General features: G+C 41.2%; 1 protein-coding gene across 2 annotated transcripts in view; it reads right to left on the bottom strand.

The window, feature by feature from the left end:
• ELMO2 (engulfment and cell motility 2) overlaps positions 1-20,696 on the bottom strand; it is a 188,517-nt gene that overhangs the window by 12,403 nt on the left and 155,418 nt on the right. For both annotated transcript variants that reach the window (XM_053719560.1, XM_053719501.1), the window contains 3 exons: positions 11,167-11,274; positions 9,553-9,635; positions 9,341-9,418 (listed from right to left, as the gene is read on the bottom strand). In XM_053719560.1, coding sequence (XP_053575535.1) covers positions 9,341-9,418; positions 9,553-9,635; positions 11,167-11,274 — 269 coding nt within the window. The remainder of the gene's footprint in view (positions 1-9,340; positions 9,419-9,552; positions 9,636-11,166; positions 11,275-20,696) is intronic.

The raw sequence follows: 20,696 nt of genomic DNA, 5'->3' as shown, positions 1-20,696 counted from the left end.
ATAGGGTCACAATCGTCTAGAGTAGCTAATACCTCCTTGAGCAATAAGCGGTTCAAGCTTAAATTTAAAGGCCATCATATCAGAATCTGTCTGAGGGAGCGTCTTTCCTGAATCAGAAATCTCTCCCTCAGATAACAAATCCCTTACCCCTACTTCAGAACATTGTGAGGGTATATCGGATATGGCTACTAAAGCGTCAGACGGCTCAGCATTTGTTCTTAACCCAGAGCTGTCACGCTTTCCTTGTAAACCAGGCAGTTTAGAGAAAACCTCTGTGAGGGTTTTATTCATAACTGAGGCCATGTCTTGTAAAGTAAATGAATTAGACGCACTAGAGGTACTTGGCGTCACTTGTGCGGGCGTTACTGGTTGTGACACTTGGGGAGAGCTAGATGCTAAACCCTCATTTCCTTCTAATTGAGAATCATCTATTGCAGTATTTTTAAGTGCTAAAATATGCTCTTTATAATTTATAGACATATCAGTGCAAGTGGGACACATTCTAAGAGGGGGTTCCACAATGGCTTCTAAACACATAGAATAAGGATTTTCCTTGGTGTCAGACATGTTAAACAGGCTAGTAATGAAACAAACAAGCTTGGAAAACACTTTAATAAAAGTAAATAACACTTTAAACAAAAACGGTACTGTGCCTTTAAGAGAAAAAAAGCTGCACAAACTCTGCAAAACAGTGTAAAAAAGCAGTAAACAAAACGAAATTTTTACAGTAGCATCATAAAGCCTTAGTAACTTTGCACCACTATGCAAATAAACAATTAACCCCTTAATTTAAAAACCGGATTGAAAAAAACTTAAAAACCAGTAAAATAATGTTCAGCACCTTGCCACAGCTTTGCTGTGGCGCCTACCTGCCTTTTAGGAATGATTTGTGGGGAAAAAAACATAATTTATGCTTACCTGATAAATTCCTTTCTCCTGTAGTGTAGTCAGTCCACGGGTCATCCATTACTTATGGGATATTAACTCCTCCCCAACAGGAAGTGCAAGAGGATCACCCAAGCAGAGCTGCTATATAGCTCCTCCCCTCTACGTCATACCCAGTCATTCGACCAAAACCAAACGAGAAAGGAGAAACTATAGGGTGCAGTGGTGACTGGAGTTCAATTTAAAATTTAGACCTGCCATAAAAAACAGGGCGGGCCGTGGACTGACTACACTACAGGAGAAAGGAATTTATCAGGGAAGCATAAATTATGTTTTCTCCTGTTAAGTGTAGTCAGTCCACGGGTCATCCATTACTTATGGGATACCAATACCAAAGCTAAAAGTACACGGATGACGGGAGGGACAGGCAGGATCTTTACACGGAAGGAACCACTGCCTGAAGAACCTTTCTCCCAAAAACAGCCTCCGAAGAAGCAAAAGTGTCAAATTTGTAAAATTTGGAAAAAGTATGAAGAGAAGACCAAGTTGCAGCCTTGCAAATCTGTTCAACAGAGGCCTCATTCTTAAAGGCCCACGTGGAAGCCACAGCTCTCGTAGAATGAGCTGTAATTCTTTCAGGAGGCTGCTGACCAGCAGTCTCATAGGCTAAATGTATTATGCTACGAAGCCAGAAAGAGAGAGAGGTAGCAGATGCTTTTTGACCTCTCCTCTGTCCAGAATAAACGACAAACAGGGAAGAATTTTGGCGAAAATCTTTAGTTGCCTGTAAATAAAATTTCAGGGCACGGACTACGTCTAGATTGTGCAGAAGTCGTTCCTTCTTTGAAGAAGGGTTAGGGCACAATGATGGAACAACAATCTCTTGATTGATATTCTTGTTAGTGACTACCTTAGGTAAGAACCCAGGTTTAGTACACAGAACTACCTTGTCTGAATGAAAAATCAGATAAGGAGAATCACAATGTAAGGCCGATAACTCAGAGACTCTTCGAGCCGAGGAAATAGCCATTAAAAACAGAACTTTCCAAGATAACAGCTTGATATCAATGGAATGAAGGGGATCAAACGGAACACCCTGTAAAACGTTAAGAACTAAGTTTAAGCTCCACGGTGGAGCAACAGTCTTAAACACAGGCTTAATCCTGGCCAAAGCCTGACAAAAAGCCTGAACGTCTGGAACTTCTGACAGACGTTTGTGTAAAAGGATGGACAGAGCTGAGATCTGTCCCTTTAAAGAACTTGCAGATAAACCCTTTTCTAAACCTTCTTGTAGAAAAGACAATATCCTAGGAATCCTAACCTTACTCCATGAGTAACTCTTGGATTCGCACCAGTGTAAATATTTACGCCATATTTTATGGTAAATTTTCCTGGTAACAGGTTTCCTAGCCTGTATTAAGGTATCAATTACTGACTCCGAAAATCCACGCTTTGATAAAATCAAGCGTTCAATCTCCATGCAGTCAGCTTCAGGGAAATTAGATTTTGATGTTTGAAAGGACCCTGAATTAGAAGGTCCTGTCTCAGAGGCAGAGACCAAGGTGGACAGGATGACATGTCCACTAGATCTGCATACCAGGTCCTGCGTGGCCACGCAGGCGCTATTAGAATCACCGATGCTTTCTCCTGTTTGATCCTGGCAATCAATCGAGGAAGCATCGGGAAGGGTGGAAACACATAAGCCATCTTGAAGGTCCAAGGTGCTGTCAGAGCATCTATCAGGACCGCTCCCGGGTCCCTGGACCTGGACCCGTAACAAGGAAGCTTGGAGTTCTGGCGAGACGCCATGAGATCCATATCTGGTTTGCCCCAACGTCGAAGTATTTGGGCAAAGACCTCCGGATGAAGTTCCCACTCCCCCGGATGAAAAGTCTGGCGACTTAGGAAATCCGCCTCCCAGTTCTCCACGCCTGGGATGTGGATCGCTGACAGGTGGCAAGAGTGAGACTCTGCCCAGCGAATTATCTTTGAGACTTCCATCATCGCTAGGGAACTCCTTGTCCCTCCCTGATGGTTGATGTAAGCCACAGTCGTGATGTTGTCCGACTGAAACCTGATGAACCTCAGAGTTGCTAACTGAGGCCAAGCCAGAAGGGCATTGAGAACTGCTCTCAATTCCAGAATGTTTATTGGAAGGAGACTCTCCTCCTGAGTCCATGATCCCTGAGCCTTCAGGGAATTCCAGACAGCGCCCCAACCTAGGCCTCGCTTCCATTGAGTCGTAATTCAGTTTGCGTGCACTCGCAAACCGATAAATATGCTGTCGGAAGCAATATCGTTTATCGACTGTTTCCAATGGCGCGTTATACATCAATATCGGCAGCCGGACTTCGGCTGCCGAAAAGATCTTCGCGTCCCATAGAAAGTAATAGAAGCCGTTAATCGATAAATTATACCAGGTTTCCAATGAAAGTGCTAACCGTTAATACATTGTCGGAGGCTGTCGATACATTGAGAAATATTACCCCCAGCTCAACTAGGTGTAAAAGAGGAAAATTGTGCTTTTTGAGACCTATTTTCTATTGAAATGATAAAACTTGCAAATAATGCAAGTGTTTTAATGTAGAAATAAATTGTTATAAGTAATATTTATTGTTGTCTCATGTATAGAAATATTTGAACTTATATTCTAATAGAAATATCAGTATATATTTAAATATAATAATATATGCAAGAACATATCTACAGAATGCAAACTAGACCTATGCCTAGGGCAGCAATAAATATTACTTATATTTATGAAGTGTTAAATATAATTATATTAGAAAATAGTATTTGATTATTAAAAATATGGATAAGTGTTTTTTTATTTTTCTTGAGAGGCGATCACAGGTAAGAAGCACGGACGTTAAACGTAAATTCTATAGCGTAAGGTCGGGTTACCTTAGCAACTAATTGATTTTCAAGAAATCCGACGTCAGATGGAAGCGTTAACACAACGTTAACTTACAGCTACACGAAAAGAGCGACTGCGCGCAACACGCTAATCTTTTCAATGGAAACCTGGTACTAAAATGCAGCCGTAAATTACTTTTAGCTGTCGGCCGCTTTGGTAGCTTACGGCTCCATTTTTAACGACTCAATGGAAGCGAGGCCCTAGTAGGCTGGCGTCTGTTGTTACAATTGTCCAGTCTGGCCTGCTGAAGGGCATTCCCCTGGACAGATGTGGTCGAGAAAGCCACCATAGAAGAGAATCTCTGGTCTCTTGATCCAGATTCAGCATAGGGGACAAATCTGAGTAATCCCCATTCCACTGACTTAGCATGCACAATTGCAGTGGTCTGAGATGCAGGCGTGCAAAAGGTACTATGTCCATTGCCGCTACCATTAAGCCGATTACCTCCATGCATTGAGCCACTGACGGGTGTTGAATGGAATGAAGGACACGGCAAGCATTTAGAAGTTTTGTTAACCTGTCCTCTGTCAGGTAAATTTTCATTTCCACAGAATCTATAAGAGTCCCCAAGAAGGGAACTCTTGTGAGTGGCAATAGAGAACTCTTTTCTACGTTCACCTTCCACCCATGCGACCTTAGAAATGCCAGAACTAACTCTGTATGAGACTTGGCAGTTTGGAAACTTGACGCTTGTATCAGAATGTCGTCTAGGTACGGAGCTACCGCTATTCCTCGCGGTCTTAGTACCGCCAGAAGAGAGCCCAGAACCTTTGTAAAGATTCTTGGAGCCGTAGCTAACCCGAAGGGAAGAGCTACAAACTGATAATGCCTGTCTAGGAAGGCAAACCTTAGGTACCGGTAATGATCCTTGTGAATCGGTATGTGAAGGTACGCATCCTTTAGATCCACTGTGGTCATGTACTGACCCTTTTGGATCATGGGTAAGATTGTCCGAATAGTTTCCATTTTGAACGATGGAACTCTTAGGAATTTGTTTAGGATCTTTAAATCCAATATTGGTCTCAAGGTTCCTTCTTTCTTGGGAACCACAAACAGATTTGAGTAAAACCCTTGTCCGTGTTCCGACCGCGGAACCGGGTGGATCACTCCCATTAGCAAAAGATCTTGTACACAGCGTAGAAACGCCTCTTTCTTTGTCTGGTTTGTTGACAACCTTGAAAGATGAAATCTCCCTTTTGGAGGAGAAGCTTTGAAGTCCAGAAGATATCCCTGAGATATGATCTCTAACGCCCAGGGATCCTGGACATCTCTTGCCCAAGCCTGGGCGAAGAGAGAAAGTCTGCCCCCTACTAGATCCGTTTCCGGATTGGGGGCCCTCACTTCATGCTGTCTTAGGGGCAGCAGCAGGTTTTCTGGCCTGCTTGCCCTTGTTCCAGGTCTGGTTAGGTTTCCAGCCCTGTCTGTAACGAGCAACAGTTCCTTCCTGTTTTGGAGCGGAGGAAGTTGATGCTGCTCCTGCCTTGAAGTTACGAAAGGCACGAAAATTAGACTGTCTAGCCCTTGGTTTGGCTCTGTCTTGAGGCAGGGCATGGCCCTTACCTCCAGTAATGTCAGCGATAATTTCTTTCAAACCGGGCCCAAATAATGTCTGCCCTTTGAAAGGTATGTTAAGCAATTTAGATTTAGAAGTCACATCGGCTGACCAGGATTTTAGCCACAGCGCTCTGCGCGCCTGAATGGCGAATCCGGAATTCTTAGCCGTAAGCTTAGTTAAATGTACTACGGCATCAGAAATAAATGAATTAGCTAGCTTAAGGACTCTAAGCTTGTCTATAATTTCATCCAATGGAACTGAGCTAATGGTCTCTTCTAGAGACTCAAACCAGAATGCCGCCGCAGCCGTGACAGGCGCAATGCATGCGAGGGGTTGTAATATAAAACCTTGTTGAGTAAACATTTTCTTAAGGTAACCCTCTAACTTTTTATCCATTGGATCTGAAAAGGCACAGCTATCCTCCACCGGGATAGTGGTAAGCTTAGCCAGAGTAGAAACTGCTCCTTCCACCTAAGGGACCGTCTGTCATAAGTCCCGTGTGGTGGCGTCTATTGGAAACATTTTTCTAAATATAGGAGGGGGGGAAAAGGGCACACCGGGCCTATCCCACTCCTTGGTAATAATCTCTGTAAGCCTCTTAGGTATAGGAAAAACGTCAGTACACGCCGGTACCGCATAGTATCTATCCAGCCTACATAATTACTCTGGGATTGCAACCGTGTTACAATCATTCAGAGCCGCTAATACCTCCCCTAATAATACACGGAGGTTCTCAAGCTTAAATTTAAAATTTGAAATGTCTGAGTCCAGTTTATTTGGATCAGATCCGTCACCCACAGAATGAAGCTCTCCGTCTTCATGTTCTGCCACTTGTGACGCAGTATCAGACATGGCTCTAACATTATCAGCGTACTCTGTTCTCACCCCAGAGTGGTCGCGTTTACCTCTAAGTTCTGGCAATTTAGATAAAACTTCAGTCATAACATTAGCCATGTCTTGTAAAGTGATTTGTAATGGCCGCCCTGATGTACTTGGCGTCGCAATATCACGCACCTCCTGAGCGGGAGATGCAGGTACTGACACGTGAGGAGAGTTAGTCGGCATAACTTTCCCCTCGTTGTCTGGTGAAATTTTCTTGAAATGTACAGATTGGCTTTTATTTAAAGTAGCATCAATGCAATTAGTACACAAATTTCTATTGGGCTCCACATTGGCTTTTGAACATATTGCACAAAGAGATTCCTCTGTGTCAGACATGTTAAAACAAACTAGCAATTAGCCTAGCAAGCTTGGAAAATACTTTTCAAATAAATTTACAAGCAATATAAAAAACGTTACTGTGCCTTTAAGAAGCACACAAAAACTGTCACAGTTGAAATAACATGAACCGGATTAGTTATAGAAACCAAATTTTCACAGTAAATGCATTAAGTTAGCAAAGGATTGCACCCACTAGCAATGAATGATTAACCCCTTAATACCAAAAAAACGGATAACAATTGAAAATATAAGCGTTTTTATCACAGTCAAAGCACAGTCTCACAGGTCTGCTGTGAGTGATTACATCCCTCAAAACTAGTTTTGGAGACCCCTGAGCTCTGTAGAGACGTCCTGGATCATGCAGGGAGAAAAAGGCAGACTGTGACTGAATTTCTACTGCGCAATAAAAGCGCCAAAATAGGCCCCTCCCACTCATAATACAACAGTGAGGGAAGCTCAGCAAACTGTTTTAATTCAAAACAAACGACAGCCATGTGGAAAATAACGCCCAAAACTATTTTTCACCAAGTACCTCAGATAAATAAACGATTAACATGCCAGTAAACGTTTAAAATATAATTTATGAAATGTTATTAAAAAGCCTGCTGCTAGCCGCTCACACTGCAGATTTAGGCTAAAAGTTTATATGTATACAGTATTTTCCCAGTGAAGTGCCATTCCCCAGAAATTCTTAAGTGTAAACATACATACATATCAGCCTGATACCAGTTGCTACTACTGCATTTAAGGCTGTACTTACATTACATCGGTATTAGCAGTATTTTCTCAGTCAATTCCATTCCTTAGAAAATAATATACTGCAACATACCTCCTTGCAGGTGAACCTGCCCGCTGTCCCCTGTTCTGAAGTTACCTCGCTCCTCAGAATGGCCGAGAACAGCAAATGGATCTTAGTTACGTCCGCTAAGATCATACACAAACTCAGGCAGATTCTTCTTCTAATGCTGCCTGAGAAAAAAACAACACACTCCGGTGCCGTTTAAAATAACAAACTTTTGATTGAAGAAATAAAAACTAAGTTTAACAACCACAGTCCTCTCACACATCCTATCTATTAGTTAGGTGCAAGAGAATGACTGGGTATGACATAGAGGGGAGGAGCTATATAGCAGCTCTGCTTGGGTGATCCTCTTGCACTTCCTGTTGAGGAGGAGTTAATATCCCATAAGTAATGGATGACCCGTGGACTGACTACACTTAACAGGAGAAAACCTCTTTACTGCCCTCAAATACAGCAGGAACCTCTGGAGAAGTAGCTGGATGCTTCTGAGGTAAAGTTAACCAGGCCCCTCCCACCTCACTCGATGTTATGGGGCCTAAAAGAAACTCCACAGAGTGTTTCTTAAACTAGCCATGTGGGTTAATAACCCTTAAACAAGCCACAAAGACCCCTTAAAGTCCCTCAAAAAATGTTATATTTGCAATTGAACGAAAACGTTTTTTCCTATCAGTGTCACCAGTAACTATGAGCCCTTTATGCAAGCTTGGATTCCTCTTTTACTGAATACAGCTTACCTTTCCCTCATGGGGATATTGCCAGCCTTTTCTAGAAATAACACAGACTGTCTAGAAAAAAATAGACTGAACATACCTTAATGCAGTTTAGCCTGCAAACCGTTCCCCCAACTGAAGTTTTCCTGTACTCTTTAGCCCTCGTGAGAACAGCAGTGGATCTTAGTTACAAAATGCTAAGATCATCATCCTCCTTGCAGAAATCTTCATCCCTTTTCTGCCAGAGAGTAAATAGTACACACAGGTACCATTTAAAATAACAAACTTTTGCTTGAGAAAATAAAAACTACAAATTTTTCCCTCTTAGTTTAAGGAAGTTTACTATGAAATCTCCCAAGATTTCAGTGAAATCCATTGAGATTACAGTAAAACTGATGAAGCAGATTGGCCGTTATATTTTTTTTTCAACATGCAACTAACAGTAGGTGAAGGATAAATGTTCACAGAGCACTTACTCTTGTGAGCTGAGACAATAGTGAGTTAAAACATCTTCCCTTTTTACACAGATGTTCAAGTGATATTTTCTTGACAGCTTTTACAGTTATGTTTCATCACTTTCAAGTGATTTAGCATACCCGTATTATGTCCCTTTTAAGGTTGGCTTCAATATCAGCTGAGTGGTCAGTAAGCTATATGGGGTGGTGTGCCCATTAAATAGGTCCTGGGAGAACACTGGATCAGTTAGATACTTATATGAAAGCAAAGCTCACAAAGAATACAGATCACTTAGGAAACATGGTTCTTCAGCACAGGATTAGAAGTTAAAGAATGATATAGGAGGCTAACACACTAGGCTAAAGAGGGGTGCTTGAGCAGGACAAAGGGATAAGAACAGATGTGGTGGTGATAAAAGCAAAGATCTGCAAAGTAAAGGGAGATGGAGTGATGGATTAGGATGGAAAGAACATGAATTAGTAAATGGATGTAAAGTGTTTTGGAGGAAATTCGACACATATGAAGTATTGGAGCTGGTGGGTAGAGAACGAAGTATTTATATCATGATATTTAATACATTTTCAAATATTGCATATTTATTGTTTTTAATTACTTCTTTGAGAGAGTGGAAGAGACTGAGGTAACCTTTATAATTACACTACTGATATACATAGATATGCATTGCGATTTTGCTATGGAAAGGAATTTAGAACCCTTGAGACAAGAAAAGCATAACATAATAAAATGACCTCATATTTAGGAGATAAGAAAAACATAAAAATTATAGTAATTACCTCATATTTATTTGGTGCTATAAAGTTCAGAGTTTCATCAGGGTCATAGAGTATTGAGAATGCCAGTTCAAGAACCTCCTAAAAAGAAAAGAAAGTTGCAGCTGTAATATTCTCAACACATACATTCTAATTATAGGATTGGTGAGGAGTGACATTCCTAAATTTTACGGTGATTTACAAACACACACACATACAAACATACATTCAGGTACCTTGTTCTGTTTTAAAGCGCTCTTCTCCTTCATATGTGGACAGTCCTTCCCTGTCAGGACAGCTTTGATGTCAGCAACAGGGACTGAGAAAAAATACAGGGTCACCAGGTGATAAATATTAGTTCTAACTTTATGCAGGTATGGCGTACTAACTGAAGATGTAAGGGGTCAGGCTTCTGATAAAGCGAATAACAGGGTATGACAGCACATTTAAAATTAAAGATGATATCTCTGCTCTCCTTTCAACTGTGTTACTTTTAAAGGAATATAAAAGGAGTATTTGAAATGCATAGTAATGCAAACAAATATTCTTAAACATACAACATTACATTTCAAATACAATTAGAAATATTTGTACATATTTTTTGGATTTATCACTTCAAGAATGATAACTTTCAAACAGAAATTAACCCACCCCATGCACGTTATTAAGACATGGGGCACATATATTTTTCTGAGCCTGCCTATGTATTTGTACATCTAGACAATATTATACTACTCCTTATTAGGTTATATAATCCAGCAAATAAAAAAGGTGGATTATAAATAAGATGCCATTTAGATTCAGTGTGTATGTTCTTCATGTGTAGAGCCATACCAATTTTATAGGAAAATACTTTCTTTTGACATCTCTGGACATTAATCACTTTTATGTTAAAGGGACATGATACCCAAATATTTAAGCATTTGAAAGTGATGCAGCATAGCTGTAAAAAGCTGACTAGTCCCAGGACTTGCAAGGGAGTGTGTATCTGGCATGTGCAGGCACATTCATGTTATTTTCTTATTCAGTTTAAGGAAGTTTACTATGAAATCTCACAAGATTTCAGTGAAATCTCATGAGATCACAGCAAAGCAATGCATGACCACAGCACTGCTAATTGGCTATTTTTTTTTCTTCAATATGTCACTGGACAGCAGCTGAAGTATAACTGTTTACAGAGCACTTACTCTGGTGAGCTGAAGAAATTATGCTGTAAAACATGCTCCCTTTTTACATAGAGATGTTCAGGTGATATTTTCATGTCAGCTGTTTACAGTTATGTTGCACCACTTTCAAGTGATTTAGCATTAGAGTATTATGTCAATTTAAGAGCAATATTCTTCCTAAAGTAGCAAGTGTTGGGTGAACATGGAAAATAATGACCAGAAAAAGGCAAGAGACAAACATGTGTTGGTAGTTTTGAACAAATGATGGCATGAATGACATAACATAATTAATTCCAGGCTTCTACACCTTCACATTAATAGATCACATTAAGAAACCCATTTAACCAATTTTATTGGCAACCAATGAGAATTGGTGTTAACAGAAAACACAAGTCCTATATTAGTATTAGCAGTATACATAGCAACAGCATATACACACTTGTATACTTGGCAAGCACTTAGTGTACATATGGCATGAGCATAAAGATCAATTACAGAAGTTTAAATCACCAGGTTCTACTAAGCACCTTTTTTTTCTTACAACAACTTGTAAAGTAACCAAGTAATTTTGTTTCGTGAGAATAACCTGCTCGCTTTCATCTGCTTTAATTCTAATGGCAGTGCAATATGCATAATAATTACCATGTATTTCTGATTTTGAATCTTGGGTGTCAGATTACTTACTCTTTTCCTGCAGTGATTCATATGGTACTTCCCCTTGAGCGTTGTCTTCTAGGTCTCCATAGTGTAGAACTTTGTGATTCAGTGCAAGGCGGCAGAACCAGAAACGCTCTGTAAAAGAATCAACCTAGCAAAGTAAATAGAGGAGCTAATGTACATAAAGGTATGCACACACACAAACACCTGCTTTCCAACTACACAGCTATGTTGATGAAAAATATTCTATGATTTTTAATTGAATAAACTAGGACTACAAATCTAATTACAAAAGTATGTATCTTGTTTGCTAGGATATACCTAAAAGTGCATAAAAGTAATTACATATATATGCATAGCATATCAGTAATTAACGTGTGGATTTTCTAATTCTCGTGTCTAACCCTTCTACATATCTTTCCCTAATTGTCATTAACTGTTAACAACTGCAAAACAAGGCACTTCAATATGACAGTTGCTCAACTTATCAGCTGCAGACTCAAACCCAGATTCACTCCTTAAAATGGAGGCAAGTGGTTGGTAGAGACTGAAAGTTGAAAAACAATTGCAGCAAGAGATAATTTGTTTTTAATATTTGTTTACACTTAACAGTCATGTTATTCTATAGCAAAACATCACAAATGCCATGTAATTACAAAATATTTGCTGGCCCTTTAAGCACTATCTTGGCTCAAACCCCTAGACATTAGAAAAAAAATAACTTTGCCCCAAAGTCACACTCTTCTTTTATATGTGTTAACATCAATTAACTCTTAATGATTGTAAATGTACAATATTGCACAGGTCAAGACAAAAGAGACAAGAGCCTGGTGCGTATTGTCTAGGATTGTGAACCAAGTCAAAGTAATTGCTATATATCTGACTTACTTTCTGTTTATCTTGGTCATTCTAGACCCTACAAACTAGTAAAACCAACAATATTGTAGGAAACACAGAACGTTTGTAATTGCTGAACAGTATCTACACCCAGTGCCTCTTTTGCAAGGAAACAGTTGAATAATTTAAGATGTTGCCTGTTTACCCTTGCTGCTTTTACATCTTCCTCCATCAGCATTGCAAAAAGGCTGTTAAAGGACCACTCAATGCTGTAGAATTGCATAATTACAAGTGCATAATAAAAAAGGAAATTTATGCTTACCTGATAAATTTATTTCTTTTACGATATGACGAGTCCACGGATTTCATCCTTATGGGATTACGCCTCCTGTTTAGCAGGAAGTGGTAAAGAGCACCACAGCAGAGCTGCATATATAGCTCCTCCCTTCCCTCCCCCTCCAGTCATTCGACCGAAGCTAGGAAGAGAAAAGAAAGCCAAAGGTGCAGAGGTGACTGAAGTTTAATAAAAATAATAGAAATGACAGGGTGGGCCGAGGACTCGTCATATCGTAAATAAAATAAATTTATCAGGTAAGCATAAATTTTCTTTTCTTTTACAAGATATGACGAGTCCACGGATTTCATCCTTACTTATGGGATACAATACCAAAGCTATAGGACACGGATGAAAGGGAGGGACAAGACAGGAACCTAAACGGAAGGCACCACTGCTTGAAGAACCTTTCTCCCAAAAACAGCCTCAGAAGAAGCAAAAGTATAAAATTTGGAAAAATTTGGAAAAAATGTGAAGAGACGACCAAGTTGCAGCCTTGCAAATCTGTTCAACAGAAGCATCGTTTTTAAATGCCCATGAGGAAGCCACAGCCCTAGTAGAATGAGCTGTAATTCTTTCAGGAGGCTGCTGTCCAGCAGTCTCATATGCCAGATGGATGATACTATTCAGCCAAAAAGAAAGAGGTAGCCGTAGCTTTCTGGCCCCTACGCTTTCCAGAAAAAACAACAAATAATGAAGATGATTGACGAAATTCTTTAGTCGCCTGCAAGTAAAACTTCAGGGCACGAACTACGTCCAAGTTATGCAACAGACGCTCCTTCTTAGAAGAAGGATTAGGACATAATGAAAGAACAACAATTTCCTGATTAATATTCTTATTAGAAACAACCTTAGGAAGGAAGCCAGGTTTGGTACGTAAAACCACCTTATCAGAATGGAAGATAAGATAAGGTGAATCACATTGTAACGCTGACAGCTCAGAAACTCTATGAGCAGAAGAAATAGCAACCAAAAATAAAACCTTCCAAGCTAACAACTTAATATCTATGGAATGCATGGGTTCAAACGGAACCCCTTGAAGAACATTAAGAACTAAATTCAAACTCCAGGGTGGAGAAATTGGTCTAAACACAGGCTTGATTCTGGTTAGAGCCTGACAAAGAGACTGAACGTCTGGAACATCTGCCAAACGTTTGTGTAGTAAAATTGACAAAGCAGAGATTTGTCCCTTTAAGGAACTTGCTGATAATCCTTTCTCCAATCCTTCTTGGAGAAAAGACAGAATCCTGGGAATCCTAACTCTACTCCATGAGTAGCCCTTGGATTCGCACCAATAAAGATATTTACACCATATCTTATGGTAGATCTTTCTAGTAACAGGCTTACGTGCCTGAATCAAAGTATCAATGACCGAATCAGAGAACCCCCGCTTAGATAGAATCAAGCGTTCAATCTCCAAGCAGTCAGTTGCAGAGAAACTAGATTTGGGTGTTGGAATGGTCCCTGAATTAGAAGGTCATGTCTAGTGGACATGTCCACTAGATCGGCATACCAAGTCCTGCGAGGCCACGCAGGCGCGATTAGAATTACTGAAGCCCTCTCCTGTTTGATCCGAGCAATCACCCGGGGAAGGAGAGCAAACGGTGGAAACACATAAGCTAGGTTGAACGGACAAGGCACTGCCAAGGCATCTATCAGTTCGGCCTGAGGATCCCTTGACCTGGATCCGTATCTTGGGAGCTTGGCATTCTGACGAGACGTCATCAGATCCAATTCTGGTCTGCCCCATCTGAGAATCAGGGTGGCAAAGACCTCCGGATGGAGTTCCCACTCCCCCGGATGAAAAGTCTGTCTGCTTAAAAAGTCTGCTTCCCAGTTGTCCACTCCTGGGATGTAGATTGCTGACAGATAACAAGAGTGAGCCTCCGCCCACTGAATTATCTTGGATACTTCTGTCATCCTTAAGGAACTTCTTGTTCCTCCCTGATGATTGATGTAAGCCACAGTCGTGATGTTGTCCGACTGAAAACGGATTAATTTGGCCGAAGCCAACTGAGACCAAGCCTGAAGCGCATTGAATATTGCTCTCAATTCCAGAATATTGATTGGAAGAAGAGACTCTGACCGAGTCCACACACCCTGAGCCTTCAGGAAATTCCAGACTGCACCCCAACCTAGTAGGCTGGCGTCCGTTGTCACTATCACCCATGAGGGTCTGTGAAAGCACGTCCCTTGGGACAGATGATCCGGCAACAACCACCAAAGAAGACAGTCTCTTGTCTCCTGATCCAGATCTATCTGAGGAGACAAATTCGCATAATCTCCATTCCACTGCCTGAGCATGCTCAGTTGTAGCGGTCTTAGATGAAAACAAGCAAATTGAATGATGTCCATTGCCGCCACCATCAGTCCTATTACCTCCATGCACTGAGCCACTGATGGCCGAGGATTGGACTGAAGGGCTCGGCATGTATTTAGAATCTTTAACTTTCTGACCTCTGTCAAGAAAATTTTCATGGATATGGAATCTATCAGAGTTCCCAAGAAGGGAACCCTTGTCTGCGGAATTAGTGAACTCTTTTCTAGATTCACGTTCCACCCGTGAGTCCTCAGAAAGGACAGAACCATGTTTGTATGAGACTGTCAGATGGTAAGACGACGCCTGGATCAGAATATTGTCTAGATAAGGCACCAATGCAATACCCCACGGCCTGAGAACTGCCAGAAGGTACCCTAGAACCTTTGTGAAGATCCTGGGTGCTGTGGCCAACCCGAAGGGAAGAGCCACAAACTGAAAATGTTTGTCCAGGAAGGCAAACCTAAGGTACTGATGATGATCCTTGTGGATAGGAATATGAAGGTATGCATCCTTCAAGTCCACGGTAGTCATATATTGACCCTCCTGGATCATTGGTAAAATTGTTTGAATAGTCTCCATCTTGAAAGATGGGACTCTGAGAAACTTGTTTAGACTCTTGAGATCCAAAATGGGTCTGAACGTTCCCTCTTTTTTGGGAACCAAGAAAAGATTTGAGTAAAACCACTGCCCAAGTTCCAGTATTGGAACGGGACGAATTACTCCCAAAGTAGAGAGGTCTCCTACACAGCGTAAGAATGCCTCTCTTTTTATCTGGTCTACAGACAATCGTGAAAGAAGAAACCTCCCCCTTGGGAGAGAATTTTTGAATTCCAGTTGATACCCTTGGGACACGATTTCCAGTGTCCAGGGGTCCTGAACATCTCTTACCCAAGCCTGGGCAAACTAGATCCGGTCCCGGATCGGGGGCCGCCCCTTCATGCTGTCTTGGGAGCAGTAGTGGGCTTCTTGGGTTGTTTACCTTTGTTCCAAGCCTGGTTGGGTCTCCAGACAGTATTGGCTTGCTCAAAATTCCCTTCCTGTATAGTGGAAGAAGAAGCAGGGACTCCTTTGAAGTTCCAAAAGGAACGAAAATAATTTTGTTTACCCCTCAGTTTAGCTGCTTTATCCTGAGGTAGGAGATGACCCTTACCTCCAGTAATGTCAGAAATAATTTCTTTCAAGTCAGGCCCGAATATGGTTTTCCCTTTGAAAGGAATAGCCAAAAGCTTTGACTTAGATGACACATCAGCAGACCAAGACTTTAACCATAACGCTCTACGCGCTAAAATGGCAAATCCGGCATTCTTAGCCAACAACTTGGCAATCTGAAAGGTGGCGTCTGTAATAAAAGAATTAGCCAGCTTCAGCGCCTTAATTCTATCCAGAATTTCCTCCAAAGGAGTCTCAGTCTTAAGAGACTCTTCTAAGGCGTCAAGCCAGAAAGCCGCCGCAGTGGTAACTGGTACAATGCAGGCTGTCGGTTGTAAAAGGAAACCCTGATGAATAAATAACTTTTTTAGAAGACCCTCCAATTTCTTTTCCATAGGGTCTTTGAAAGCACAACTGTCCTCAATACGAATAGTTGTACGCTTAGCCAGGGTAGATATAGATCCCTCCACCTTAGGGACTGTTTGCCAAGAGTCCCGAATAGTGTCAGATATGGGATACATTTTCTTAAAATTAGGAGAAGGTGAGAACGGGATACCCGGTCTTTCCCATTCCCGTGTAATAATATCCGAGATTCTCTTAGGAACCAGAAAAACATCAGAGTAAGTAGGCACCTCTAAGTATTTGTCAATCTTACACAATTTCTCTGGTGGTACTACAATTGAGTCACAGTCATCCAGAGTCGCTAAAACCTCCCGAAGCAACAGGTGGATGTGTTCAAGCTTAAATCTAAAGGACATGACATCCGAGTCTGTCTGAGGCAACACATTTCCTGAATCAGAAAGTTCCCCCTCAGACAGAAGTTCCCTGACCCCCAAATCAGATCCCTGTGAGGGTACATCGGAAATAGCCAACAAAGCATCAGAGGTCTCAGTATTCAAATTGACTTCTGTCCTGCTGTGTTTGCCCTGTAACAATGGCAAATTAGATAAAACCTCTGTAAGGGTAGATGACATAACTGCAGCCATATCCGGCAGAGTAAATGAAGTAGACGTCGTTGAAGAACCCGGCGTCGCTTGGGTGGGCGTTAGAGGTTGTGACTCATGGGGAGAAAGTAACGGCATACCCTGATTCTCATCAGACTGAGAAGCATCCTTAGACACACTTTCCTTAAAGAAAATCTGCCCTTTACATTGTAAGGCCCTTTCAGTTCATGAGGGACAAAAAGTAAGAGGGGGTTCCACAATGGCATCTAAACACATAGAACAAGTAGTTTCCTCAAGTTCAGACATGTTAAACAGACTAGCAATAGCAATAATAGTCGTTCTTTATTTGAAATATTGAGCTTTGAAGTCAAATTACATATACAAAATTTCTACATTAAAAAATGTACTGCGCCTTTAAATAATAAAAACGCAACAATTTTTCTGTTATCTTCAAAATAATGTTTGCGGCCACAAAAACTATTCTAATGTGCCCAATATAGTCTTACAGTATTGCACCAGTTTGCTTAGAGTGGGAAAATACGAATATCTATCGATTTATAAGATATAACAAACTCTTTATTTATTTAGGCCCCTGCACCTCGCCACAGCTCTGCTGCGGCACCTACCTGCCCCCGGAACACACTGCTGCTACTTGAGAAGCTCGTGAGACACTTCGATTAGCAAAACAACTTAGGCCCCACCGGAGCCCAGGACCTTGCTGTCTATCCGATCCGGATGATACTGCGCGTCTGAGCGTGCGAAAATAGGCCCGCCCCCCGTGGGCGTAACTCAAGCCTTTACAGAGACCCACATGGTTAGCAAAAAACAAACCCAACATGTCATTCTTAAAATAAATATGAAAGCCATGTGCCCCTCTTACACAGCAACCAAACATGTCGCACAAATAACAAGCATAATTGCATGAAAAGAAACTGCACTCCCTTAGGTCAGTTTAATGTATGACAATGACAGTCCTTAGCCAGCAACCGCATCTCCCAGTGTTTAGCCCATACTGCATATACCCAAATGATATTAGACATATTTAGTAGTCTATATAAAGGGAACTCCAGGTACACCATTAACATACATATAGTGCATACTGATCACCCCTCCCCATATAGGGAATAATGTCAGCCTGTTCTGATGCATCAAGTCTCCCCAGAAACAAATGACTGAACATACCTCAATGCTGCTTGTAGCATGATACGGTTCTCCACACTGAAGATGTTTCTTTACACTACCTTCAACTGCTCTGTGGGAACTAGCATGGATCTTAGATAACATTTGCTAAGATCATCAACATCAGGGCAGAAAAATAAAATGTCTCCACTCCTCTTGGGAAGTTATAGACTGACGATTTCTCCCTGAGGAAAATAGTACTCACTGGCACCATTTTAAAATAAAAAACTTCTTGATTGAAGAATCTAAAACTAACACCTCACTTTACCTCTTCCTATCACTAACACAGGCAAAGAGAATGACTGGAGGGGGAGGGAAGGGAGGAGCTATATATGCAGCTCTGCTGTGGTGCTCATTGCCACTTCCTGCTAGACAGGAGGCGTGATCCCATAAGGATGAAATCCGTGGACTCGTCATATCTTGTAAAAGAAAGACAAAGATTTAAAGGGACATTGTACACTTGATTTTTTTTGCATAAATGTTTTGTAATGTAGATGATGCATTTATATAGCCCATAGACGTTTTTTTTGTTGTTGTTTTTTTTTACAGACTCGTAACCAAGCCCCAAAGTTTAAGAAGTAGACTGTTGTCTACCTACTCCAGCTTGCTCCTGTTTGTGTAAACAGTCTTTTCATATGCAGGGGAGGGGGGAGTGTCTGCTGTTTTTGCTTTTCAGCCTATTTAAATGTGTGTCCCAGCCAGGGATAGGCAAGTTGTCCGTACACGGACACTGGTGTCCGTGACTAGCCCTTGCAGTGTCTGCCACAACCTTAGTATATCGTTTCTTTCTGAATCAATAATAGGAATAAAAAATATATATAGGCCTCTAGTTATTAAGGTCTGTCGGACCTGGTCCGACAGACCTCGCTGAATACGGCGAGCAATACGCTCGCCGTATTCATCATTGCACCAGCAGCTCACAAGAGCTGCTGGTGCAACGCCGCCCCCTGCAGACTCGCGGACAATAGGCCGCCAGCAGGGGGGTGTCAATCAACCCGATCGGGTTGATTTCCAGCGATGTCTGTCCGCCTGCTCAGAGCAGGCGGACAGGTTATGGAGCAGCGGTCTTTGTGACCGCTGCTTGATAACTGCTGTTTCTGGCGAGTCTGAAGACTCACCAGAAACAGGGGCCGTCAAGCTCCATCCAGAGATTGATAACTAGAGGCCATGGTGTGAGTAAAGTTAGTGACTTGTGAAGAGACTGCTAGCGATATTGGGTGATAAATTATGGAATAAATAAAGCCTGAGTGAAATACTGGATGTGTATCTGCATCTGTATAATAACACCCAGCTCTATACAAAGACACAGTAGTGACACTGGCACATTCGTATTGCCAGACAAAGGGCTGGTTATAGGGTCAGTGGTATCTGCATCAGTATAATAACACCCAGTGCTATATAATGACACAGTAGTGACACTGGCACATGGGTATAGCCAGAGGAGGGCTGGTTATAGGATCAGTGGTATCTGCATCAGTATAATAACACCAAGCACTATATAATGACACAGTAGTGACACTGGCACATGGGTATAGCCAGAGGAGGGCTGGTTTTAGGATCAGTGGTATCTGCATTAGTATAATAACACCGAGCACTATACAAAGACACAGTAGTGACACTGGCTCATGGGTATAGCCAAAGGAGGGCTGGTTATAGGATCAGTGGTATCTGCATTAGTATAATAACACCCAGCACTATACAAAGACACAGTAGTGACACTGGCTCATGGGTATAGCCAAAGGATGGTTATAAGATCAATGGTATCTGCATCAGTATAATAACACCAAGCCATTTAAAATAATATTTTTAATTTCAAATGTACCGTGGTGTCTTTCACTAAGGTCTGTACTTTGGAAAATGTCCGCCATAGCCTTTGTATGTGCCTATCCCTGGTCCCAGCATAACCTTTTTAATAGTGCTAAACTGGGAGCTTCTACGTTTTTAAAAGGTTTTATACTAGATTTTTATATCAGTATCTGTGCATATTATTTTCTTTATAGTAGTGTCTCTTACATGCAGTTATATGAAAATTGGTGTATACTGTCCCTTTAACACCTACTCTGAATTTCAAATAAGCAGATTTTTTCCTGACAAATTTATTTTCTCCATTTTCTGGCCACTTATATCAGGTGACATACCTCAGCCAATCACATACTAGTATAAGTATACCCTGTGAGCTTGCGCACATGCTCAGTAGGATATTGTTCCCCAGAAAGTGTGAATATATGCAAAATTTGATAATGGATCATGTAAAACTGCATGCTCTGTCTGAATGATAAAAGGTTATTTTCACTTGAGTGTCCCTTTAAGTGTAACTGCCACTTTGCTGAAGCACGTGATGGCTGCTGAGATAATCAGCAATTACTTTGAAAACCAGGAACCTGCAAATATATTTACACAGACATTCTGCAAAGAAGACAGTCTTGCTCTTACATAAAATACATGGGTAGATACCTTACATTTCATTTAGTTAGGGGGAGAATAATACTCTTCCTCTGCCTTTTAACAGCATCTTGAAATTTCCTTGCCTATGAGCAAAAGAGTTTTTTTAAACTTCTGAAGACTAGACCAAAACTGGGACCATTGTTTAAAAGTAGATGGAGATTTTTTAGACCTAAAAGGACTTTGGTAAAATCACTCTTACCCCTAGATCTCAGCTGTATTAAAATGTGCATTTGATATATGAATATCTTCATTCTCTACTGAAGTTGAGCAGCATTTAGCTGTCTTGATAAAGGTGGCCATGACCACAAAATAGTTAAACAATGCCCCTAAAAGTAGAAATAATTTCTTA

This window comes from Bombina bombina, chromosome 1, assembly GCF_027579735.1.
Source record: "Bombina bombina isolate aBomBom1 chromosome 1, aBomBom1.pri, whole genome shotgun sequence".
NCBI lineage: Eukaryota > Metazoa > Chordata > Amphibia > Anura > Bombinatoridae > Bombina > Bombina bombina.
The sequence above is the reverse complement of the archived record's forward strand: the minus strand, read 5'-3'. Positions and strand labels throughout refer to the sequence as shown.